The following is a 27,597-nucleotide window of genomic DNA, read 5'->3' on the forward strand; positions in this document are numbered from 1 at the left end:
GTGAGTCAACTCATCGCATAAGGTGGCCAAAGTATTGGAGTTTCAGCTTCAGCATCAGTCCTTCCAATGAACACCCAGGATTGATCTCCTCTAGAATGGACTGGTTGGATCTCCTTGCAGTCCAAGGGACTCTCAAGAGTCTTCCCCAGCACCGCAATTCAATACCCTTGTGTAAAATAGATGGCTACTGGGAAATTGCTAAAGGGAGCTCAGCCTGGTGCTCTGTGATGATTTAGAGAGGTGGGATGGGAGAAGGGAGGCTGAACAGGGAGGAGATATATGTATACTGGTAACTCATTCAAATTGTTGTACAGCAGAAAATAACACAACATTGTAAAGCAATTAGGTTCGAATTTAAAATAATTTTTTTTAAAAAAGGAATACAAAAACAGAGTTAGGCAAGTCAAGGAAATCGACAATGTCTTGTTCCTAGCCATCTTGAAATATTATAGAAAATTTAGATGCACCTGAGTTTGCTTTCAACTATATCCTGTCCTGTACATTTCTTTATTGTAAAAATTTTGGTAATGCCTGTGCAGCACCTAGCACAATGCCAGGAAAAGAGTGAATATTCATTTTCCCTTCCCCATGGGAACCTACAATCACAAGAACAACTCTAATATTTACTTTGAGACTGAGGCTAACAATGAAAGATGAAACTCAATATCCCATCTGTACAATAGTGGGAGGAAGGAAATTATAAAAACAAAGTCATTTTCAATAGAGCTGGAGAATATTGTAAGCCACTTCCAATTCTCTTTCATTTTTTCTGAAATACCAATTATTCTCTCTAGTTTTGAATATCCTAATGATCTGCAACTGTTTAATATAGTTTTGTCTCTTTTATTTTTGCATTTCTTATAAAAAATATGTGATACTACTGAAATTTTGAAGAAAAACTACACACAAAGATATTAAATCATGATTAAAAGATTGACTGAACTCTCTAATATTGTGATTAAAGCATGGAAGGGTTACAAATTTTCATATACCTTAATGTTTTCAACTATGAAAAGTAATTAACCATGGCATTGGCAATGAGTTATCAAGGACCTTATATTTGTGCTTCTCTTTAAAATAGGCAAAGGAGAATTATTAGGGGAAGAAAAATTTTAATCGCTCATAATTTATAGAAAATTCTGGAAGAGATGGGAATACCAGACCACCTGACCTGCCTCTTGAGAAACCTGTATGCAGGTCAGGAAACAACAGTTAGAACTGGAAATGGAACAATGGACTGGTTCCAAATAGGAAAAGGAGTACGACAAGGCTGTATATTATCACCCTGCTTATTTAACTTATATGCAGAGTACGTCATGAGGAACGCTGGGCTGGAAGAAGCACAAGCTAGAATCAAGATTGCTGGGAGAAATATCAATAACCTCAGATATGCAGATGACACCACCCTTATGGCAGAAAGTGAAGAGGAACTAAAAAGCCTCTTGATGAAAGTGAAAGGGGAGGGTGAAAAGGTTGGCTTGAAGCTCAACATTCAGAAAACTAAAATCATGGCATCTGGCCCCATCACTTCATGGGAAATAGATGGGGACACAGTGGAAACAGTGTGGGACTTTATTTTTCTGGGCTCCAAAATCACTGCAGATGCTGATTGCAGCCATGAAATTAAAAGACGCTTACTCTTTGGAAGGAAAATTATGACCAACCTAGATAGCATATTAAAAAGCAGAGACATTACTTTGCCAACAAAGGTCTGTCTAGTCAAGGCTATGATTTTTCCAGTGGTCATGTATGGATGTGAGAGTTGGACTGTGAAGAAAGCTGAGCACAGAAGAATTGATGCTTTTGAACTGTGGTGTTGGAGAAGACTCTTGAGAGTCCCTTGGACTGCAAGGAGATCCAACCAGTCCATTCTAAAGGAGATCAGTCCTGGGTGTTCATTGGAAGGACTGATGCTAAAGCTGAAGCTCCAATAATTTGGCCACCTCATGAGAAGAGTTGACTCACTGGAAAAGACTCTGATACTGGGAGGGATTGGGGGCAGAACGAGAAGGGAACGACAGAGAATGAGATGGCTGGATGGCATCACTGACTCGATGGACATGAGTTTGAGTGAACTCCGGGAGTTGGTGATGGACAGGGAGGCCTGGCGTGCTGTGATTCATGGGGTCGCAAAGAGTTGGACACGGCTGAGCGACTGAACTGAACTGAACTGAACTGAATTTATAGAAAAATGAGTATCGATCGAATGAATTCAGTAATTGTGTATAAAACTCTAGTCACCTGAGAATGAGATGGGTCTCTATATCATCAGAAACCAAAGCACAGTTTTTCAACAAAAAGACGATGGAACCTTCTCCAATAGACTGGATTAAATATGTCTATCACTTGTGTGTCTGTGGATCTTAAAAGAACCAATCAACTTTCTGTGATTCATTTTTGAAGTCAGTCAACTGAAACTATTCCTGAAAAAGGAACATAGCAACAAAGCCTTGTACTTTCCTTTCCTTTCTTTCCTTTCCAACCTCCTCACCATCTAATAAATTAACATGAAATAAACTTTCAGTCACTCATGGACAGACATATCCTGAGGCAAATGGATAGATTTTTCCTCTTCTTCCAATTCCTTACAGACTGCTTTACTTGATATTTTACTACGCTTTTGACAATGACAACATGTGAAATCAATTTTCTGTTGATGATCTTAGCTTCCTGGACAATTCAGATGATTTAAAAAAAATGTCAAATGGAGATTATCCATTGAGGTTATCCTTTTTCTCTTTTTTTAGAAATTGAAGTATACTTGATATTTCATATTATATGTTATAAGCATAGAGTTATTCACAACTTTTAAAAGATTGTGTTACATATATAGTTATTATAAAATATTGCCTATATTCCCTATGTTGTACAATATATCCTTATAGTTTGTTTTGTATCTAATAGTGTGTACCACTTAATCCTATACCCCTGTATTGCCCCTCCTGATTTCCTTCTTCCCACTTGGAACCACTAGTTTGTTCTCTATATCTTTGAATCTGCTTCTTTGTTATTATAATCATTAGTTTGATGCATTTTAGATTCCACATAAACGTGATACTATCAGTATTTGTCTTTTTCTGCCTTACATATTTCACTTACTATAATGATCCCCACCTTCATTCATGTTGCTACAAATGGCAAAATTTCATTCTTTTTTATGGCTGAATAGTATTATATTTGGGGCTTCCCTGGTGGCTCAAATGGTAAAGAATTTGCCTGCAATGTGGGAGACCTGGGTTGGGAAAATCCCCTGGAGGAGAGCATAGCAACCCACTCCAATATTCTTGCCTGGAGTATTCCCATGGACAAGGAGCCTGGAGAGCTACAGTCTCTGGTGTCGCAAAGAGTTGGACACAACTGAGCGACTAACCACAGCATAGCACACAGTTATTTTACACACACACATACCACACCACACCACATCTTCTTTATCCATTCATATGTTGGTGGATACTTAGGTCGCATCCATATCTTGGCAATTATAAATAATGCTGCTGTGTTTTCCATGCCTTTATTTCTAATGGACTATAATTAGTTATCTGTAATTATACTAACAAGTAAAATAATTTTGTTGATTATCCCTCAAAAATGTAAGAAATATTTAGTAAATAAATAGCTTATGGAAATATAGAAGTTGGATCTAGCAGAAACTTTATTTGGTTCTACAAATATTGTTTTGGTAGACTATTTGTGTCTCTTACAAAGGTCAAAATCCTAAGCTCTCATCGTGAAAGACTGGGACTTTGCGAAGTAATTAGGTCATGAAGGTGGACCTCTTATGAATGAAATATGTATCCACATAAGAAAAAACAATAGAGAGCTGGTTTCTCTCTTAGTGGTAAGGGGATACAGGGAAAAGTGGGCCATCTACAGACCAGGAAGTGTACTCTCAGCAGACTCTCAATCCACCAGTTCTTTGATCTTGGACTTCTTGGGTTCCAGAACTGTGAGAAATAGATATTTGTTGTTTAAGTCACCCAGTCTAATTGTATTCCATTGTAGCAGTACAAACTGACCCACCTTTTGTAGATGAGAATGAGACCCAGAAATGATTAAAGGATTTGTGCAAGACCACTCAATGAGTAAGTGTTGGAGTGGTAATTAAAACTCAGTTTCCAAAACTCTAATCTAGCATTCTGTCCACTATAGTATTTGTGATTTATTTATTCAGCAAACATTTCCGGTGTCATATATTAAGAAGACACTGCTTTAGGACTGAAATGAGGAGAGAGGAGAAGACATTAAATAATTAGGAAATTCCCTGTCCCAGCGAGACATTCCTGAAAATTATAGAAATTGTGAGATGCATGCCATTTTCAAGTTGTAACGTTCAGAGTTTTCTCCTCAAATAATCCACTGGAATTGCTCCCTGATTCTTCTCCCACTCCCCACCCCATCTTTGCTCTGAACCCAGTGCCAAATAATTTATGTGAGCTTCACTTTCTTTATTTGCAATATGAAGAATTTGGATTAAGTTCTTTCCTAATGGTTCTTCCTAGATCATACTTTGATATCAGATTGAAAAGCTTGGCTGGGCTCTGCTGAGAAAACACCTGACTGCTTTGGGCTAAGAAATTTTGTCTTCTGACTGTAGATTATGAGAATTAGGTACATGTTCTTTAGAAGCAGAATCATAGGCTTCATATTTTCCCCAGATGTCTTATTGACAAATATGTAATTTGAGAAGGTAGTATATATTTTAATCTTATTATTTTATTTTGTAAAATAAAGGAAATAACTTTCAGTTAAGTGAAATAACTCAATAATTATTAAAATATAATTATAAGCAAGAACCACTGAATTTTTTTTGAAGAGAAGAGTAAAATGGCTAAAGCATGCAACAGTATGGTGAGCTTGACAGTGCTATGCTGACAGAATGATTGATGCAGGTATTCTATAAGCTACCAGATCTAGGTAGGTCAGATCTGGTCTAGGTCATTTGTCATTACTAACAAATGACAAAAACGAAAACTCTAAAAATGATAATAATAAAACCAAAAATTATATCTAGGGCAAATAAGATAACAGATTATTTTTTATTTTCATTATATATAACATTTCTTAAGAATCAGTATATGGCACTCTGTTTTTTAGTTTGCTTTAAAATGTTTACTTATATACCTAAAATCAGATACTTTTAAGATACAGGCTCTATTTTTCAGCTCAGACATTCCCAATATCTGTTGCTTAATCCTGCTTTAATTGAAAGGTCTAATTACTTAAAAAATGCCTTTAAAAGTGTATGCATTTTATGTATACATATGTACACAAAACTATTCTATTCATGCAATTATTGATTGGGATCATATATAATTGCAGATAACCAAAATCATAATAGTTTTAAGAAATGAGTATTTACTTTTTCTCTTATAACACAATATTCTAAACTATGTAGTTGCTGATATTTTAGCTGCTCAGTGAAGTCATTAAAGACCCAGGCTGTTTCTAACTTTTACTACAGTATCCTTAGCATGTTGGATTTTTCCTTTGTTCAGCTTTCTTTGTGGTTTGTGATCAGAATATCAAGTCTAGCTGAGAGCAAAGAGTCCATGGAAGTCCCAAACAGGAATACCCAGTCTAGCCAAAATGGACTGGATGCAAAGGGTCTTGATATCAGATATAAGTTTTAGTTTAATGAATAGAGAAACCCCCTCTTTCTGTGTTAGGTCTCAATGGCCAGGACAGAGATGCTAGAAGTTGCAAGGGCAGCTCAGGAGGATGGGAACTAGACTGCATGATGGTTTCAGACAACCATGATCCATGTCCTGGGTCTGAAATCCATGTTATAGGCCTGAAACTAAACTGGCTCTAAATAAAAAAGAATAGAGAAATTATTGGGTAGGCAATCAGCAGAATTTTTCATAAGGATAGTTCAGTTCAGTTCAGTCGCTCAGTCATGTCTGACTCTTTGCAACCCCATGAATCACAGCACACCAGGCCTCCCTGTCCATCACCAACTCCCGGAGTTCACTCAAACTCATGTCAATCAAGTCGGTGATGCCATCCAGCCATCTCATTCTCTGTCGTCCCCTTCTCCTCCCGCCCCCAATCCTTCCCAGCATCAGAGTCTTTTCCAGTGAGTCAACTTGTCGCATGAAGTGGCCAAAGTATTGGAGTTTCAGCGTTAGCAATAGTGGGTAAATACTAATAAAATAGCCTTATCTGAAAGATGCTATGATAAATTGTGAAGGATAGTGAAATATGAGGCCACAAAAGACCTTCCAAAGCAAATGTGACAATTCATTTTAGTTAATTGAAGAAATTTATATTAATTCTCAGAAACTTCTGAAGGTTTTTCCATGGGAAAAAATATACAGCCAGCCCCTGAATGAATAGACAACCATTTTTGTTGTTGTTTTCTTAGGTAAGTAAATTTTTGAGACAACTTGTTGTTGTTCAGTTGCTCAGTTGTGTCTGACTCTTTGTGACCCCATAGACTGCAGCATACCAGGCTTGCCTGTCCTTCACTATCACCCACAGTTTGCTCAAACTCATATCCATTGAGTTGGTGATGCCATCCAACCATCTCATCCACTGTTGCCCCCTTCTCCTCCTGCCTTCAATCTTTCCCAGCATCAGTGTCTTTTCCAATGAGTTGGCTCTTCCTATCAGGTGACCAAAGTATTGAAGCTTCAGCATCAGTCCTTCCAATGAATAGTCAGGGTTGATTTCCTTTAGGATTGAGTGGTTTGATATCGTTGCTGTCCAAGGGACTCTCAAGAGTCTTCTCCAGCACCGCAGTTCAAAAGCATCAATTCTTCAGTGCTCACCCTTCTTAATGGTCCAACTCTTACATCTGTACATTACTATTGGAAAAGCCATAGCTTTGACTATACCGGCCTTTGTTGGGAAAGTGATGTCTCTGATTTTGAATATGCTGCTAGATTTGTCATAGCTTTACTTCCAGAGAGCATACGTCTTTTAATTTCATGGCTGCAGTTACCATCCACAGGGATTTTGGAGCCCAAGAAAATAAAGTCTTTCACTGTTTACATTGCTTCCCCATCTATTTGCCAGAAAGTAATGGGACCGGAAGTCCATGATCTTAGTTTTTTGAGTGTTTAGTTTTAAGCCAGCTTTTTCATTGTGGTCTTCCACCTTAATCAAGAGGTTCTTTAGTTGTGACTGCTAATGTGGTATTTTTGTCATAGAAGAACTGGTTTAAATTGATAATATATTTTCAGGAGCCAATACTTCTCTTGGACTACAAAATGTGAGCTTATCCAGGTTATATTAGGCGAATGATTCTAGCCTACTTTAGTGGACAGACTATATCTGTTGTTCTATAGTTAGCATTTTCTCAGGCTGCCAGAAAGGATCTCATCACTTTACATGCCCCAATTATTCGGTTCAGTTCATCACTCAGTCATGTCCAACTCTTTGCAACCCCATGGACTGCAGCAGGCCAGGCCTCCCTGTCCATCACCAACTCCCAGAGTTTACTCAAACTCATGTCCATTGAGTTGGTGATGCCATCCAACCATCTCATCCTCTGTCGTCCCCCTTTCCTCCCACCTTCAGTATTTTCCAGCATCAGGGTCTTTTCTAATGCCCCACACATATTAGACAGAAAGAGAAGAGAAGAGAAATACAGTTGCTGAAAGACCTCTAGACTCATAACTAGGCAGAAGAGAGTCAAGAAGAGTCAAGAATAGTGATTGCTCAACAGCTGTATTGAATTAGCAAGGGTAGACATGTTCTTCTGACTATGAAAGACCAAGGAAGGAAAACAGAATTTCAGAATATCTTGTTTTAATTAATTCAGCATGATTTCAGTAAGTCCAAGACCTATGGAAATGGAGGGCATTTGGGGATATAAACAATAGATAATCGATATTGTGATGGTGGTTTCCAGTTACTTTCATTTCTGATTGCTCCACTGTTTTGATTTTAAAAAATGATTTTAAATTTGGAAAATAATATGTGCAAGCATTCTGGATGTAATATGTATGTGCATTCTATAAGCAATAAGTTTTCCTGTCATTTGTTTTCTGCTATCATATTGTATAGAAAAATAAATTGAGACTACTGACTAAAATATATGAGAAACACTGAGGAGTAGGAATTTTGATAGTTCAGTTAAAAATACTATTTTGTATGGCATCTTGCTCAGACTGTGCCAGCAGATTAGAGGCAACTGAAACAATAAATTTGAAAACTTCAGAAATGTAGCAATATATAGTTTTCAAGTATATTTACTGTTTGTGTAAAAGGTATTTGTGTTACATATATGCACACTCACATAATGTTTTATGTGGTCATGGTGGTGCAAAGAAATTGTTAATGAATTGTAATTTTGAGATTAAAAGGATTTGAAGAGAATGTGATTTTTGTAACTAGTATGAAGGTGGCAGCTTGGTCATCAAGTCATGTGCAACTCTTGCAACCCCATGAATTGTAGCCCACTAGACTCCTCTGTCCTTGGAATTTCCCAGTGAAGAATACTGGCATGGGTTGCCATTTCGTTCTATCAAAGATGTCCTGTTTCCTCTGTCTTTAAATTTTTGTCTTGATTAAATTACCCTAATATGTTTGAAAAGATCAGGGTTTTAGAAATTCTTATTTATATTTTATAGATATTTTTATTTATAATTCATTCTTCCAAGTATTGGAAAAACAAAGGCTTTCATTAGATAAATCTTCATAATTTGACGTAATTACTTTTAAACATGAAAATAATCTATGATAAATTCACACTATTGGTTTCCTTACCTAATACTCAGCTTGTTTGATGCAAGGAGATCCAACCAGTCCATCCAAAAGGAGATCAGTCCTGGGTGTTCATTGGAAGGACTGATGTTGAAGCTGAAACTCCAATACTTTGGCCACCTGATGTGAAGAGCTCACTCATTGGAAAAGACCCTGATGCTGGGAAAGATTGAGGGCAGGAGGAAAAAGGGACGACAGAGGATGAGATGGTTGGATGGATGGCATCACCGAAACAATGGACATGGGTTTGGGTGGACTCCGGGATTTGGTGATGGACAGGGAGGCCTGGCATGCTGCGGTTCATGGAGTCTCAAAGAATCGGACACCACTGAGTGACTGAACTGAACTGATACCTAAAATTACTTCTATACTAATAATAAACTCTAAAAATACTTAAAATCTTTCAAGAATTATAGTTAAAAAAATCTATTCATATTTTGTACAACAGATAAATTACTTTTATTCATTTTATGAAAATAGTAAAACATTAATATTGGTGTAATTCTGTTTTTTAACTTTTTATATCACCCTACTTATCTAAATCCAGAGTAACTAACTTTCAGTTCAGTTCAGTTCAATCGCTCAGTCATGTCCGACTCTTTGCGTCCCCATGAATTTCAGTATGCCAGGCATCCCTGTCCATCACCAACTCCTGGAGTTCACTCAAACTCAACTCCATCGAGTCGGTGATGACATCCAGCTATCTCATCCTCTGTCGTCCCCTTCTCCTCCTGCCCCCAATCCCTCCCAGCATCAGAGTTTTTTCCAGTGAGTCAGCTCTTCGCAAGAGGTGGCCAAAATATTGGAGTTTCAGCTTTAGCATCAGTCCTTCCAATGAACACCCAGGACTGATCTCTAGAATGGACTGGTTGGATCTCCTTGCAGACCAAGGGGCTCTCAAGAGTCTTCTCCAGCACCACAGTTCAAAAGCATCAATTCTTCAGCACTCAGCTTTCTTCACAGTCCAACTCTCATATCCAGGAAGGAAAGTTATGACCAACTAACTTTAAATAACTTTAAAATCTTTTCAAAACTTGAAGACATACTGAGTGAAACAAGCCAGTCCCAAAAGGGCAAATAGCATAGATTTCTCTTGTATAAGTTACATAGAGTAGTTAAATGTATAAACAGAAAGACTGGGGGAAAGGGAATGTGGCAAGTTAAAAAAATCAAAAAGTTCTTTTTAGCCATGCAATGAGATGTACTATGACATTTCGTATATATTCAGTTCAAGAGTGATATGTGTCTTTTGCTGTAATACAGACTTCATTCTAAATGAAAAATGAAAGAGTGCATGTAAAACACTGAGCACTGACTTGGTGGATAATTATTATCTTAATAAATGTTATCTTTTATTAGTAAGGGTGGTAAATATTTCAGAAGCTCAAAAGAACAACGTGAGATAATGCAAGTTTTAAATGAGTTCCTGAGTATGTTTATGATAGAATCGAATTACATACTTATTTTTCAATTGTATCATTGTAGGAGGAATTGTTGATAAAGATCTTCGTCACTACCTCAACTTACGATTTCAGAAGGGTTCCGTGGACCATGAACTTCAGCAAATCATTCGTGACAACCTCTACCTCCGCACGGTGCCATGTGAGTAACAGGCGATGTTTTTTTTACTGTAGTAACAAATAAATGTTCAGTTATATATTTATTGTTTAATTTAAAAGAAAAGTTAAATTTCACTGATTTTTAAATGATAGACTTTTGGAATAGACAATTTATTTGAAATATGGAAGCTATAAGTGCAAAAACTTATAACTGCAGTTGTGTGATTTATGATGATGTCAGATCCAGAAGAGACTTGCATATAAAATGTAACTTACTTCTCAAGTTGATATTGAGAAATATTAGTTCTAGTCCATGATGTTGAAGATTTCAGTGTTTTGGGTAGAACTCCACTGCTGCTGCTGCTGCTAAGTCACTTCAGTCGTGTCCAACTCTGTGTGACCCCCATACACGGAAGCCGACCAGGCTCCCCCGTCCCTGGGATTCTCCAGGCAAGAACACTGGAGTGGGTTGCCATTTCCTTCTCCAACACAGGGAGACAAAGAATGCAAATTCAGTTCGTTAGCTGAACAAGCTACTTTGTAGCTAGAATCTACACAGTAACTGCCAATATCATCACCAGTTTGTAGCAGAGAATTAAAAGGAAAATTATGCATCAGAAAGTAAAAAATGTTCTGTAACTCAGAAAGTGATGACATTGAGTGTTGGACAGAAATGTCTTGTACATAGCCTACAGAAATTCACAACAATCCCTGATTATGAGCAGGTGCTACTTCAAAAGAGAAGAATTGATAAAATGATAAATTTCACAAATCAACTTTTTAGTACCGGCTTCAGTTAATTTGATAATCTTCTATTTACTTTAGGACAACTCACGGACTTTTCAAGCCAGATAATAAGTTATAAATAGGTATCAAAGTCAGTTTCTTTCAAGGTAGATCTATGACCTTTGGAAATTTTTCAGTTTCTCTGGAAACTGATCTGTGGGTGTTGTTTATGTTCTTTCTTTTGTTTAGTTTTTGTTGTTAAGTTGCTAAGTCTTGTCTGACTGTTTGCAATCCCATGGACTGTAGCCCACCATGCTTCCCTGCCCTTGGGATTTCCCAGGCAAGAATACTGGAGTGATGAGTTGCCACTTCCTTCTCCAGGGGACCTTCCTGGCCCAGAGTTTGAATCTGAGTCTACTGCATTAGTAGGCAGATTCTTTACCACTCAGTCACCAGGGAAGTCTTCCTTTTGTTTTAGTTTTGTTTTAAACTGTAATAAACTCAAAGATGGAGTCTCTGAAAGGTTGATATTAAAGAAAGAAAAACTTGGCTGGAATAGTTGATACAAATGAACCATATATATATATATATAGTTTCTGGGATTGAACTACCAGAACTATGTAGAAGGTATGGATTAAGGATGACTATACTGAAAAAATGAAAACACACAAAGAAGTGAAATGGATAATTCAGCATCCATTTAACCTACACACATCTTAGGAAGGGTAGACCCTTGCCATTGTTAGTACTAAATGCTCATCAAAACAAAAATGCCATTGAACCACTATCAAATATTCCTAGATGCAAATGCTTATCTATTGACATCCTGTCAGTCCAAATGCTACTTCTGTTAGTGTGTGTTAGTTAAATGAATAGATTTTTGGACTCTTGCTTTAAAACTGGGAGTAGAGAAAAGTGCATTCTTGAGCTTGTAAGTTTGACATTAGAGTGATGGGCAGAGGAAGATAGATTAAAGTAAGTGACTGAACTATTTATAAGGAAACGAGTGGATGCATTGTCAAAGCTGTGATGTTGTCAGTACAGACATGTGAATTTATCTTCTGTGACATGAAAGAAAGGAGATCTGAAATGCAGAATAAAGAATCCAGGTACTTTATTATATTTAAAAGCTAAGGAAGTTAGATAAGAGGCTGACATTCAACAATACTTGTAGTCCTTGCTAAGGTGATGACATAAATAAGAACTTGTAATTAAATGTGAAGATAATAGAAGTAAGTTTTGCATTAGTTCATTAACTTCTTAAATTAGTCATCTCTCTTTAGAGTACCCAAGAAATACTATGATGGAAAAATAAATATAGGAGTAAAATAACTAGTCTTATATGAGTAAACAGAAGGGGTTTGTGATATGATTTTTGTACAAGGTCATAAATTCAATTCAAAATCCTTGAATAGATCCTATAAAGGAGATGATTGGAAACTTAATGAATCTGAATATTATGATTGAACAATTTGGATTTGTAGCCAGTACTTCTAATATCCAATAATACCATTCACTAACAATGCTCTTAACTTGGCATAAAAATGAAAAAAAAAAAGCATCTAAGACAGATGTGATTCTGATTTATATTATCTATGATTACTTTACACTGATGAACTGTATCTGGACAATCCACCAGCTTCACTCAGTATATCTTTTAATGAAATGTTCAGATATTTACAAAGAGTGTGCAGCAAAGATGTGTCAATAGTGTGAAAAATTCAGCTGTTGTTTAGGAATTTATGTGTGCATCCAATATGTCTATGGAGTGTGAATATGGAGTGACAGTCATTACATATTCTTTGGGTCAAGCAATTCTCATTGGTTTTCATGTATCCAGAACCATAATAATTAGGAACATACATTACTGCGGAGCTTGTCTCTGCCTTTATTCATGTATTCGTTAATATGATACCTTTTGTTTAATTTACTAACAGAAATAGGTCATGGAAACAAATTATTAACTTCTAACTATGTTTGGGTGGTTTAACTTTTTTATAAGGTGAGACTCTGTTTACTACCACCCATTAGTCTGGCATCACCAACTACAACTAGCAAGAAAGGAGCAAAGTCTTGGAGCTGTATTTCCCTGGTATGTAGTGAGTAAGAGAGAGTGCTGGGGTGAGGGCTACAGAGACTCCATCCTCTCTATGCACACAAATGTACTTGTCCAGATCTTATTGTGAACAGTTTAGCTTTTTTACCTCCTTCTGAAGGTCATCTGGAGCTGGCTACTGGCTGATTTCTGATCTAAACATGGGAGAGAGGTTGTCAGTCTCTCTACTGGGCCTTAAATATTGAGGCATATAATAGAAAATCCCATCAGTCTGCTCTCTGCCCCATAAACAAGGGTTGACTGCATTTATCATTTTTATTTTGTCTTCCCAGAACTTTATCTCTGAACATAATTTCTCAAAATATATGTTTTAAATCTGTGTCTTTAGGTATGGAAGGCAGGACTTGGTTATGGAGACAAGACTGTTCGGCATACAGTGAGCCTGAGTGCTTACTTATACTCACAGGCCCATACATACATGAGTACACACACACACACACGCACACTCACACACTCACACACTCATGAGATCAGTTGATCATCTTCTAAATTGAATTATGTAGTAAAGATCCTCAGGAACTGACTGTATATTTTCTGTAGAATAAAAGCCAGTTATTTGATTCTTATCTATAAAAGACCTAACCTTGTACCCAAATGTACTTATATACTTATACAGTTGCTAACTGTACAATTTTTTTAGGATCTTCCTTGGTGCCTCAGATGGTAAAAAATCTGCCTGCAGTGTGGGGCACCCAGGTTCAAACCCTGGGTTGGGAAGATCCCTTGGAAAAGGGAATGGCAACCCACTCTAGTATTCTTGCTTGGAGAATCCCATGGACGGAATAGCCTGGTGGGCTACAGTCAATAGGTTGCAAAGAGTCAGACATGACTGAGCCACACACACACATACACACACTCTCATGAGATCAGTTCATCATTCTTTCAAATTGAATTATGTAGAAAAGATCCTTAGGAACTGACTCTATATTTTTTGTAGAATAACAGCCTGCCACCTGATTCATATCTATTAAAGACCTAACTTTGTACCTAAATGTACTTATGTATTTAGTTTTTATTTAATACTTAGGTATTAAGTATTTATGTATTTAGCTAACTGTACAATTTATTGGGGGATGATAAATGTCTTAAGAGTATACTGGTGTCCTAAAGTGAAACTTAAATTTTAGTTTTTAAATAATGAATACTAAAAATGACACTTTCAGTGATTAGATTTCAGGCTTTATAGGTTTTAGGTAATGGAACTTCATGAAAAATAAGTAATTAATGATGAAACAAAACTGTTGTGATCTGGAATGTGATAAAGTCTAACCAAGAAAAATGTATATAAATGTAGATAAAGAACTCTAAAGAGTTTAGAACATCCATCAAATGGGACTTCTATTTACTTTGATAGTATAGAAGAGACAATTTCAGAAGCACTAAGCTAGCAGCACCCATTAGAGAGTAGATGAAATTGTTTAATCAAGTGTTAAGTGTACCTTGTTATGGCAGCATGCATTGTCCTTTGGGTATTATAGACTCAAAAGTATATAAGGAAAATGAGTGGAATTGAAACAAAATATATTGGAAAGTTTTCAAATGTTTAAAGGATAAAAAATGGAGATTATTTTAATATTCTGCTGAGCATAATGATTGCACATAGTTAACGAGTCTAAGCAACCATGATTGAATTGACTATGTTTTTAAATATGAGAAAAATAATCATTTCCATTTATTGATGAAGTTCTGTTTTTTCTGTCCTTAATGTTTATTATATACGTGAATTAATTTTTGAGGCATGTATAAGCACAGATACAAATGGTGAATACTTTTTCCCTTATATCAGGTGACATGAGGAAGGGACTTCAATAACCAATTTTAGAAGTTTCAAAACGAGATGGAGGATAGCTTAAATTTCTCTCCCAATAACATACTTTGTCATTTGTTTTATTGGGAAATATTTTAAATTTATCTGAAGCCAAAAGAAATATCAATGTATATAAACCAAGTAAAAGATAGAAATCAATTAAACTAAAAGTCTAAAACTCTTCTATAAAAAGGAAATAAAATGAAAATCACAAGTTTAAGATATGAAAGAAATTACTTTTATGGAAGAGCAGATTGAAGTATAACATGCAATGATGTTTCTACATATTTAAGAATTTTAAGTTAGTATAACTAAACTATGTTAAAAAGAAGCATTTTTAAGAATAGAATTGTAAGGCTTCTAATATACTTTTTAAAATTCTCTGTTATACTGAATTATCTTTCATGTAAAAACAAGTAGAAGCAGGCTCTTATGTTACGGGTCTCTCTCCTTTTAAGAACATTTACTAGCGCAATGAAAGGTACAGCTATGCAGAGTCAATGTCCCTTTGCCTTAATTATACAATCTCATATAAAACTGTGGTCAGAGTAAACTATTGGGGAGAAGCAGGTGACCACATATCTATTAAAAAGTCTAGGATTAGGGCAGAAATTTCATGGTGATACTTCATAGGGAAAAATTATTTTAATTCTTAAGCAAAAAAATGAGTACTTTTAAAGCTTGTGGAAAATATATGTGCTTATTCAACAAAGCAATATTTGTGTAGGCATGAATGAATCTAATTACTCATAATTTGTGTCATGAAGGTATCGTTCTAAGCATATGGTAAGAAGTGAGAGTGGAAGCAATCTGTGGAATACCATAAAGCTAAAATCGTCTTCTAACAATGAAGTTAAATTCTCTGAGTTTAAGGTAATCAAGAACATGATTAAGTACTCAGAATATCTTTAAGCAATATAGGCCTCTGTGCTGGGATGGTAAGTTGAACTGTAGGTAGACATGTGGGCATAGGACCAGAGATAGAAGATCCAACTGTATTTTAAACCAATATATTGCAACACCTGTATATTACACATCTGTTTCAAATTTAACTTTATTGTTTCAAATAAGAATCATCAATTTAGAATCTCTGTTTTGACGTTGTTTTTAAGATGTGACTCATGTTCTTTCACAATTATTTCAGAATCAAGTTCCAGATTTTTGTTTTTTGAAAATGAATTTGTATTTGATTTTCTAAAATAGCCTACTTATATTTTGTGCTAAGTGTTGAGAAAAGGGTTATTAGAGAGTGGGCCAAAAGAGAAGGAAGCCTGTAAATAAATGAAACTAAATTTCTTGAGAGATTTATAAACTTCCCCTGGAAATGTAGGTCAAAAGAAAAAAATTCAAAAGCTTCTGAGCAGTAGCAAATGTTTCAAAGTGTCTAGTCATTCAAATGTATGCCTGCCTGGTATATTTATTAAAAATGCGTTGTTGCTTTATAGAAAGTTATATTAGCTTTGCCCTCTCCCTCTTATCCCTGAGAATAGTAAGATCTAGTTTCATGTCATATATGTGAAAATATCATAGATTTTCTTTCTTTTTTTTTTTTTCATTGAGCAAAACGAATGCGTTTTCCTGGTCACATAGTAACATTCATTGGTTTGGTTGATGGAATACACTGTAGGAGAGAAATGGCTTCAAAATGTTGCTTAAAATGTGAAGTCAGTGGATATTAAAAGGAGTGGTATTGATTTATCCATTTGACACTACAGGGCAGTAGCTTTAGGATAAAGGAACATATCTAGCGCAAAAGAAAAGTAATAAACACCAGCAGTGAACAATGTTACTGATCTTCCAAACCACATATAAGTCCCTTTGCCCTGACTTGATCACATCTTTTTGTGGTTATGACCCAATCTTTTGTCTTGGCTTTTTCTCTTTTGTTTTGTACTTCTCTTTTCTCTTCATAAGAAGAAGGCTTTCCATAGGAAATCTGGGTTTGTGGACCATGGCAGATAGTATGTATACTCAGGCTTCAGTGGTTCCAGCTGCTGCTCAAGGAAAAATTGGAGTTGTGTGTAAAGCATTTTTCCACCTTCAAAAAAGCTAGTCAGTCATTACTTTCAATGTAAAATACCTCACCTTCCAGGGAGCCCAGAATCTGCTCCCTGCAGACTTCAGAGTTGTAGCCCAGTTGGATATAAATCAGGTGTATACTTCCTTGTATGGCTCTGCACTTTTTGAACAGAAAGAATTAGGACTCTATCAGGTCTGCTGCTGCTGCTAAGTCACTTCAGTCGTGTCCGACTCTGTGTGACCCCATAGATGGCAGCCCACCAGGCTACCCCATCCCTGGGATTCTCCAGGCAAGAACACTGGAGTGGGTTGCTATTTCCTTCTCCAATGTGTGAAAGGGAAAAGTGAAAGTGAAGTCGCTCAGTCGTGTCCGACCCTTAGTGACCCCACGGACTGCAGCCTACCAGGCTCCTCCATCCATGGGATTTTCTAGGCAAGAGTACTGGAGTGGCTTGCCATTGCCTTTTCCGTCTATCAGGTCAGACCTACCCAAATTTTCAAAGTTGACTGATAAATACGTAGGCTGTTGGATGATTATAGTAGCTGAGGGAAAACCATAGTCAGATGACAGTGGACACTAATATTATTTCAGGACTTTAAGGCTGTAGGTTGTGGTACAGCACTCAATCTTAATTAACCAAAAGAACAATGAAAATAGAATACTAATTGTGATATCCTTATGTTTAGTGCAGTAGTCAGTCATTTGCACGTCACAGTTTAGAATTGTTAGAGCATGATGAGTAGAAATAGCCCTTTGCTTCACCTATTTGGCAACATGGGTCTATGGAAAGAGCATTCATCTAAGAATTGAGAGCCATTGGTTCTAGACTAGGCTCTGCCACTAACAGTAGAACCTTGGTATAGGCTTTACCTTTAAGATTAAGGAGATTAAGGAGAGAGATAAGGGAAGAGAATGAATTCTAATGGTTCTTTCTGCTCTAAAATGCTATGCTTTTCTGATTCTGCTGGCTTACTTTATCTTTATTCAAATCAGTTCATCAAATTGGCTTAAATTATTCTGAGTATGTAATGCCCTCGGTATTAAGCAGGTGTAAACAGCTTATGGAAACTAAAGATACATCAAATACAGCAGACACGTCAGGGGAAAATAAAGAGCTGAGTTTAAATTAGGTGCAGGTCTGGATAAAACTAGCCATGCATGTACTTTCAGATTTTTCTTTGAATGTCAAGTTAAGGATGCCATCATAACTCTGATGTTCCTTGAAATCTGCCTTCATTATTCATGAAATTCTGAAATATGGTGTAGTCCTAGTAAGTTTTTGGGAAAATAAACATAGTGAGAAATGAAAAGCTTTTAAAATCACTTTCTTTCTTTGAAATGTCTAATGATTTGACATGTGATGTAAAGGCTTTTGAAGCTTTAGGTGTGTTGTTATGAAAACGTAATCGTAATCTTTATGATAATATGTTTAACATGAAATATAATGTCTTCTAATGTTAAACATTAATAAATGTCACTTATCCTGTTGAATGGCCTTTGGTGAACATCCAAATAGATCTAGCTAAAGGGAGATTAAATTAGTGCTCAGTGCAATCCTTACAGCACTATTTAAAAATGTAGGCAAGTCAGTAAGGTTTCTCACACAGAATAATTAAAAGGTAACAGTGATGTAGGTTTGACAGTCAATTTAATTTAAAAATATAGGCGTAAATTCTGCCTCTCTTAGGCAAGTCATACGTTTAGAATAGGATCAATTCCCAGTTAGTTTTCCAGTATCTATTCCATGCTCTGTTACCTTTTCTACTTAAAGGCTAGCTTTCAGGAATATTGTTTTTTGTGCATACAAAATTACAGGTATATGCACAAGTTCTGTTGGAATGAAGACAGAGCTTTATCTGCTGCTCAACACAATGAACTTGTAGGGATACATGATAATTCTTACCCTGTCCTTCACAAAAAGATTGAATTGAGGAGCTAACACTGAGCTATGCATATCTGTCCTTTCCCAGTTTTCGTAGGAATTCTAATTCTCTTTTTTCCTCTTTTTTTTTTTTATTTTTTGAAACTAATAAAAACTCTCCTGATCAGTAAAGAAACTGAATATTTGTAGGAAGTCTATGACTTCATGTCATGAATTCATCTTAGCATTTTCCAATGGGGGAATGGTTGGTGATTCCCTAACCAGGGCCAGCCCCAGGTATGAGACTCCATGAGCATCAACTAGAACAGTTCTTTTACTAAGCACTTCCTATGTGCAAAAAATATTTTTCATACATTATCTTAGAATTTTCTAAGAATCTGTATAAAGTAAATGTTAATCCCATGTTTGAAGACATATCAAGAAACTGAGGCTCCAAGTTTAAGCAATGATTTAGTAAGTCTGGAAGAAGAGGAATTCTGTCCCAGGTGGATCTAGCTCCCAACCCACACACACTCTTCATGAGAGAACTCTCTAGCAGAAGCTCCAGGAAGACATGAACAATATAAGGGCACTTCAAAGGGGTTCAGTCATGCTGTTGGAGTAGAAAATAAGCAAAGAACTCTGCAGATTGATGAACAACCTAGTGAGCATGAATGAAGTTCCACAGGCTGATAGGTTCTCTGATGAGCATGAATGAAATTACATCAGTAGAAAAGACATTTTTGCCAAATAAATATAGACAGAAATTCCCACAATTAAAACAAAATACATAAGGACTGTTATCAGGAAACTTTTCAAATTAACATATATTGATTTCCCGTGGTCATGTATGGATGTGAGAGTTGAACTGTGAAGAAAGCTGATCGCCGAAGAATCGATGCTTTTGAACTGTGGTGTTGGAGAAGACTCTTGAGAGTCCCTTATACTGCAAGGAGATCCAACCAGTCCATTCTAAAGGAGATCAATCCTGGGTGTTCATTGGAGGGACTGATGCTAAAGCTGAAACTCCAATACTTTGGCCACCTTATGCGACGAGTTGACTCACTGGAAAAGACTCTGAATCTGGGAGGGATTGGGGGCAGGAGGAGAAGGGGACGACGGAGAATGAGATGGCTGGATGGCATCACCGACTCTGTGGACATGAGTTTGAGTGTACTCCGGGAGTTGGTGATGGACAGGGAGGCCTGGCGTGCTGTGATTCATGGGGTCGCGGAGAGTCGGACACGACTGAGCGACTGAACTGAACTGAACTGAACTGAACTTCAGGTTAGTTCTTTTCAACTAGACATTAGTCTCTTGCTTGGCCGTTTATCAATCAAGTATCAAATTGGTTTTTTAAGCACATTATTGCCAGAAATATTGGAATATAAAGTATTTATGGGCAGAAAAATTAATTGATAAGTATATTATTCTCATAATTAAAACTGTTATCATGTTATAGAGAGATCAAATATGGATTATCTAAAAACTTTTATTAATTTCTGATGTTTGCTTCTGAAGCCTTACTTAACTAAGCACTTCTAGACCTTCTGTCTCCATTTCATGCTCTGAATTCTAATCTAAATGCAAAATTCTAACTATATGGAACTCTATAAGCAGTTGTTTATAAAAGTTCCCGGTTTCTCACCTTGGCATTTTACAAAAACATTTTTTTTGCAAACCAATGTGAGGGTGACAAGAGGTTGAGTGAGGAAAAAAGAATGAATTAAAAAGACATCCACCTACAAGGACTTTAATTATGTTGCTAATTTTGCAATCCTCAGAGTAATGTATTGTGGTTCCCATTTTTCAGACTGGATCACAGCTCCTAAGTGAGTAACAAGGAATCCAAGTGTCTAGGTCTGTCTAAAAGAAAGAGCCATTTACGGGCTGTATTATGTTAACTCCTATGACTCTGATATCCCCTACAGTTCTGAAAAAACCCTCGAGAAGCCAAGAATGTCAAAGATTGCTTGGATGTGTATCTCCATTTTTAATCTGATGTTTCCCATAAAGGCAGAAAAAATGTTGAGGATAGTGCATTATCAGTTCAGTTCAGTACAGTCGCTCAGTCGTGTCCAACTCTTTGCGAGCCCATGAATCACAGCATGCCAGGCCTCGCTGTCCATTACCAACTCCCGGACTTCACTCAAACTCATGTCCATCGAGTCGGTGATGCCATCCAGCCATCTCACTCTCTGTCGTCCCCGTCTCCTCCTGCCCCCAATCACTCCCAGCATCAGAGTCTTTTCCAGTGAGTCAACTCTTCGCATGAGGTGGCCAAAGTATTGGAGTTTCAGCTTTAGCATCAGTCCTTCCAATGAACACCCAGGATTGATCTCCTTTAGAATGGACTGGTTGGATCTCCTTGCAGTCCAAGGGACTCTCAAGAGTCTTCTCCAGCACCACAGTTCAAAAGCATCAATTCTTCGGCAATCAGCTTTCTTCACAGTCCAACTCTCACATCCATACATGACCACAGGAAAAACCATAGCCTTGACTAGATGAACCTTTGTTGGCAAAGTAATGTCTCTGCTGTTTAATATGCTATCTAGGTTGGTCATAACTTTCCTTCCAAGGAGTAAGCATCTTTTAATTTCATGGCTGCAGTCAGCATCCACAGTGATTTTGGGGCCCAAAAAAGAAAAGTCTGACACTGTTTTCACTGTTTCCCCATCTATTTCCCATGAAGTGATGGGACCAGATGCCATGATCTTTGTTTTCTGAATGTTGAACTTCAAGCCAACCTTTTCACTCTCCTCTTTCACTTTCCTTAAGAGGCTTTTGAGTTCCTCTTCACTTTCTGCCATAAGGGTGGTGTCATCTGCATATCTGAGGTTATTGATATTTCTCCCAGCAATCTTGATTCCAGCTTGTGCTTCTTCCAGCCCAGTGTTCCTCACGATGTACTCTGCATATAAGTTAAATAAGCAAGGTGACAATATACAACCGTGACGTACTCCTTTTCCTATTTGGAACCAGTCTGTTCATGTACAGTTCTAACTGTTGCTTCCTGACCTGCATACAGGTTTCTCAAGAGGCAGGTCAGGTGGTCTGGTATTCCCATATCTTTCAGAATTTTCCACAGTTTATTATGAGGTCTTTAAATCACAGTTATTCCCATAGCCATTGTACAGGAGCCCCACTAGTCATTCCTCCAAAGACTCCAGAAAGACCACGGTCAGTAGCAGATTATTATTCAACATCAGCGATGTTATTGAATAATAACGCCTTCTCCTGTTCTGGAGGTAACCAGAACAGAGACAGCATGGTTATTTAGTTTGGCATTCATAACACTTTAATGGGGAAAATGGCCCTTCTCCTGTTGAAGAGAAGTGCTACATTCCCTTCACAGCAGTACTGTTACCCACTCATTTAGCTGTCATATGCAGCCCAGTGCAGTGACAGCTTCTCAGGTCCTGAATCCTCCAATGAGCTAAGCATTGGTACATGGTGACACAACTTGGTACAATTTGTTTGATCCTTTCACCAGGAACACATGAAATTTAAAGGTCCACATGTGTTCACCAATCTTCCCTGGTTTCAGGGTAAGTGTCCAGATTCTGTCTCAAAGGATCCAGGATAATACCCATTATAATACCTGGTGTCAACTGAGCATTGTAAACTATTGAGAAGCTAATGATTGGTAAGCCAAGCTTATATTCTGTCCAGCTTTCATTCTCTTTTTGTTGCTTTCAGTGTCAAAGACTTTTTTCTAATCTGTTAAGCAAAACAATGTATAATGCGTCCTTTAGGGTTCAGCCCAGGAAATAAAGATATGTAAGTTATTTTCAAAAGGAAGAGATTTAGAGAAGTAGTTGTTTAGAAAACTGCTGAAAAAATTAGAGAAGAGGGTTGCAGAATAGATCCTCAGGAATAATACTTAAACAATACACTGCCCTACCACGGTAACTGCTACTTCTGAGGCCTGTGGCTATGATTCATAAATCCAGAGTTAAGAAATTTCATGAAGCCAGAATTGATAAATCTCTAGGTTTCACGAAGGCACTATTCAGAAATTGCTACTGTGGCTGCAATCACCACTTAACAGTTGAGAATCTGCAAAATGGACAGTGGAACGCTCCTGCAGAAAACATCATATCTCTAAGACCTTTTGGTATGAAAGAAAATATCACCTTTAAGTATCTTTGTTTTCTGTAATAACCCAATAGGCATACAGTATCAATGTCTTAAACTTATTATTTTTTTTAAAGACTGCTTTAAATTTGTAAATCCTTTTTGATGAATCTGTAGTTGAATACTTGCAATTTAAATAATTGCATCCAGAGGTTAGTGAAAAGATTTATAGAACATTTTTATATAATATTTGTATTCTCTACTTGTATCTTAGCTCCTAAAGATTTGTTTACAGTACGCTAACTGGCTATATAAAATACCAAGGAAATTCATTTGTATTTTTAGAAAACCAGGATACATAAGCATTATCAGTATATTCTAGATTTAACCTACTCTACTTAAAACATTTTAAATGTGTATCAGAATCATTGTTAATTTTTTATTCACAACTTTATTATTAAAAATATGAATATGACACTAACAAACTTTAGTTCATAATTATATTTCTCACATGAAAAAGCAATTGACAAAACTTGCTTTCAGAACATAATTTAAACTTAGAACAAGAAAAGGAATCTTAATTAAAAGTGAGAAGTTGAATATATTATTTGAAGCGCTACAGAAAGTTAATTACAGTTTGAAAAATGTAGGACACTTTCAGCATTAAGTGGCATAACATCTGTGATCACAGGTCAACATTGGCAGCTTTTTGTGGGTTGCACCATCATTTCTTTACTACAAAGCTTATTAAGGAATAATACTGTGACTCTTTTGGTAGAATAAAATGTAAGAAAAATGTATATAGTAGGAAAATATGACTCGGTACGCCAGGCAAAACCAATTATTGTATTTGTATTTCAGCCAGTATGTTGACCTAACATTAGTTTTGGAAAAAATACATCTGGTTCCCTGATATAAATATAAAAATTTAATTTCAGTTTCTTAGGTTGGTTATTTTCCTTCTGAATATGGCTCTATTCACAAAAATTATCTTCCAGATTCATTAGTTGTAAAAGTGTGGTTAGTAATTCAAAGTGTCATCAACATACTTAATAACCTGTTAAAATTAAACAGAGTATAAATTTATAAACTTTCATGTATTGCAACTTATTTTAATTCAGTTCAACTAACATTGAGAGCTGTAATGTATGTATGACCAGCTGGGTACTGGGAATATGGAATGACTGAAACACAGATCAAGAGAAGAAAGCAGAAATAAGAAGGAAGGAAAACCAAAAATCATGGCCAATCCCTGAAGGACTAAAGGTTTTCTTGGATTGCCTCTTGATAGTAAACTTAGTGTATCATTTAGTATTTAGAGACACACATTTTTGTCCAGAGGATAAATCTCAATCTTCCGGAATCTCTAAACAAAGCCCTTAGGCTGGGAACAAAGGATCAATGGCTTCTTCGGTGGAAACCTGGTGGATAAGAGAGGCTCAGGTAGTTAGAGGCTTTTGTAATGATCCATCCTTGTCCAGGAAGCCTAAAGCTGATATCAAGCACATGGCCTATCAGTTCCTGACTTTCTCTTCCTTATTAAGAAAAGGTGGTGAGGTTCAGCAGGTTAATAAGTAGCCCAAGATCATTGAGCTTGTAATTGTGAGAGTAATTTTTCATTGTAAATTAGTACATGGGCTTCCCAGTTTTTATCATGTGTGTTATCAGTGCTTGATTTCCTTTCATATTGACCAAAGTGATGATTCTCCAGACTTTCACAGTTAGGGACTAGATTTTGTGTGTGTGTGTATGTGTGTGTGTACATATATTTATATATAGTGTGTTTGTTTGGGACATACCACACTGTATATGTTATCTTAGTTCCTTGTGCTGCTGTACTTAGTTGCTGAGTCATGTCTGACTCTTTCTGAACCTTTGTATTGTAGCCCGCAAAGTTCCTCTATTCATGGGATTTTTCAGGCAAGAATATTGGAGTTGGTTGCCTTTTCCTCGTCCATAAGATCTTCCTAACCAAAGGACTGAACCCCCGTCTCCTTCATTGAAGGCAGATTCTTTACTCCTGAACCATCGGGGAAGCCTCTTAGTTCCTTGAAGTGAAATGAACATTGCTTAGTCATGTCTGACTCTGTGACCCTGTGGACTATACAGTCCATGGAATTTTCCAGGCCAGAATGCTGGAGTGGGTAGCCTTTCCTTTCTCCAGGGGATCTTCCCAACCCAGGGATTGAACCCAGGTCTCCCACATTTCAGGTGGATTCTTTACCAGCTAAGTCACAAGGGAAGCCCAAGAATACTGGGTTGGGTAGCCAGTTCCTAATCTCTGGTTGCTATTTGGATCAGTGCAGTCTGGAGTGAAGCTATTAGTATGTAGGCTGGAAACATCGGTATTTCAACAACACTTCATTTGAGGTCCCAGCCAGTCTCTCAGTATCACACACACATACCCCCCAAATCCCCTCACATGTGAAGGCAGAAGGAAAAGCTTTAGAGTGTAGGCAAACCATCTTAGAATGAGATATGTTTGAAATCTAGGACACAGGCATAAAAACTCCCACTGCTGAGGGTACATGGAAGGATGAAAGGATGCATTCAGAATCAATTACATGTTATGATTTTTATTTTCAATCTAGGATACTGAGATCAATCTAAATTCATAGCCTGTAACAGCTTTGAAAGGCATGCCTCTAGGATTTTCTTTTCTTCCAAGCACCATTGCACTATCATGTCTTCCATCAACCCTGAAAAATAAAATGTTTCATGAACTTCATTCAGCAGCAGCCAAGTAAATCAGAACACTTCCCTTGAGAATCTTGCATTTTTCCTACTAGTATATGAGACATCACAGATAATTACAATCCAAAATATTTCTGTAATAAAAATATGACAGGTGGTTAATCCTTGACTAGCATGATGAAATTGAGCTAACAGCCAATTCTTTGGGGTAAAGGTAGTTTTTATTTACATGAGAGATGAAAGTAGCAGCAAAACTGCTACCATTAAACAATGTAATTAGTGCTGATGTAATTAATCTAGACGTTTAGTCAATGAACTAAAATGTCTTGGGCTTTTTTTTTCCACTAGAACAGTTCTCCATTCAGATGCCCATCAATAGTAATACTGGACATAGTTGCAAATGAAAATACACAAAGCACCTATGCTTTTGCAGTTATAGAACTACAGTTGTACAATTATAGAACTATTCTTTTTCTGTTTATTTCTAAACTTGAAATCGGATTGCTGATTCACCTTGATCCAGATCAGTTACTCTATGTCATCATCTATCTGCTAGGCCTTTATCTTATTTTTCCTCCTAGCTGTAATCCATTCTTCTCCATATCTTGGCTTGAACTATATACCTTGATGCTGACTTTATATAACCATCCTTTGTGAAAATCCTGTGACACAGTAGTCACTTCATGTATAGCCATAGTACAGTAAAGATTCCATAGCAAATAAAGAATACTTTCAGTAATCATCACATGAAATATCAACAAGCTGTTAAAATGTTGTCCAAGTCAATTGACCTTCCTCTTTTAGCCCTTCTAGACAGGCTTACAGAAGATCAATTAAGCATTGGAGAAATGCAAAATAACACAGGACTTTAAATAGTGGCTTTAATTGTAAGATTAAGAGAGATAGAGTAAGCAGGTTTCCAGGTATTTTCTACTTTTGTTCAAAATGAATTTTTCATCTTGTAAGGGTTGCTTTTTCCTAGTCTTGTATAGATTTAGCAGACATATTGCCAATTTTGTGCAGGGGATAAAATCTAGTCCCCCCGAAATAAAAAAAAAAAAATACCTGGACTCAAACCAGCATTTTGCTTGGCAGAGCTCTAAGTAATGCTCAGTATCACATGTTAGTTTTGCAGCCTTATTGCAGTTAGGTAGAAACCACAGGACTAGTTTGAGACAATATGACTGAGGAAGCTATCAGCTGGTCCTCTTCCTGCATCTCTCTTCGCCTGCTGCAGTGAACTTAATGGCTATATGTTTTAGTTGGTATATCCATTACCAGAATAGAGACTGTCCTGGACAACATGAATCAATCCAGATTCAAACGTGCACTGTCGAACTTTACATTAAGATTTGGAAGTTCATTTATCACAGCACATATTAGAATTCTGACTAATACAAACGAAAATATCCTTCATATGAAAGCAAATATTAGGACACACGTTAAGCCCTTGCTCAGTTCGTGAAAATAAGTGAGATGGTTATAAATATTATTTTATCCTTTCCTATGTGTGTATACATCAGAGTGAAAAAATCAGTATAAAAGCATATGCTATTTTATTGTTCATCGGTGCTTCAACCTGGCAGGCTGAATTTTTCTTTTATTAAAAATGATGAAGAAATGAAACTTTTTAAATAAAATTCATATTGCTATTCTATTTTCTATAGTAGAAATGACTTTAGGATAGGATTAATGGAAAAAGAGAGGAAGGAATAAAAGTTCTGTATTGTTCTGTGAAATTTTTAGTTTGCACTTGACCTTGATCACTTTAATCAGATAAACTTGTGACTTGGGATACTGGTTCATTATGGATGAAACAAAAGTACCACAGTGTCCTTTATTCTGTAGTTAATGATAAACCTTGAAAATAAGATAATCATTTTTCAATTAGGCTCCATGCAGAGACTAGAAAGCATGGTTCTCAACATGTTCAGAACATAATCAGCATTAAGTTGTCATATTTTGGCTGTATTAATGTTGTTAAATTGATGTAATAGTCATTATAAGCAGATACTCTTTCCTGAAATC

General features: G+C 36.6%; 1 protein-coding gene across 1 annotated transcript in view; it reads left to right on the forward strand.

The window, feature by feature from the left end:
• Positions 1-27,597, forward strand: part of MAGI2 (membrane associated guanylate kinase, WW and PDZ domain containing 2) — a 1,553,247-nt gene that overhangs the window by 438,831 nt on the left and 1,086,819 nt on the right. Inside the window, exon 2 of the mRNA XM_055420681.2 lies at positions 10,195-10,311. Within this exon, the coding sequence (XP_055276656.1) occupies positions 10,195-10,311 (117 nt within the window). The remainder of the gene's footprint in view (positions 1-10,194; positions 10,312-27,597) is intronic.

Source organism: Moschus berezovskii, chromosome 3, assembly GCF_049115385.1.
Source record: "Moschus berezovskii isolate FMDL1 chromosome 3, NW_MosBer_1.0, whole genome shotgun sequence".
Taxonomy (NCBI): domain Eukaryota; kingdom Metazoa; phylum Chordata; class Mammalia; order Artiodactyla; family Moschidae; genus Moschus; species Moschus berezovskii.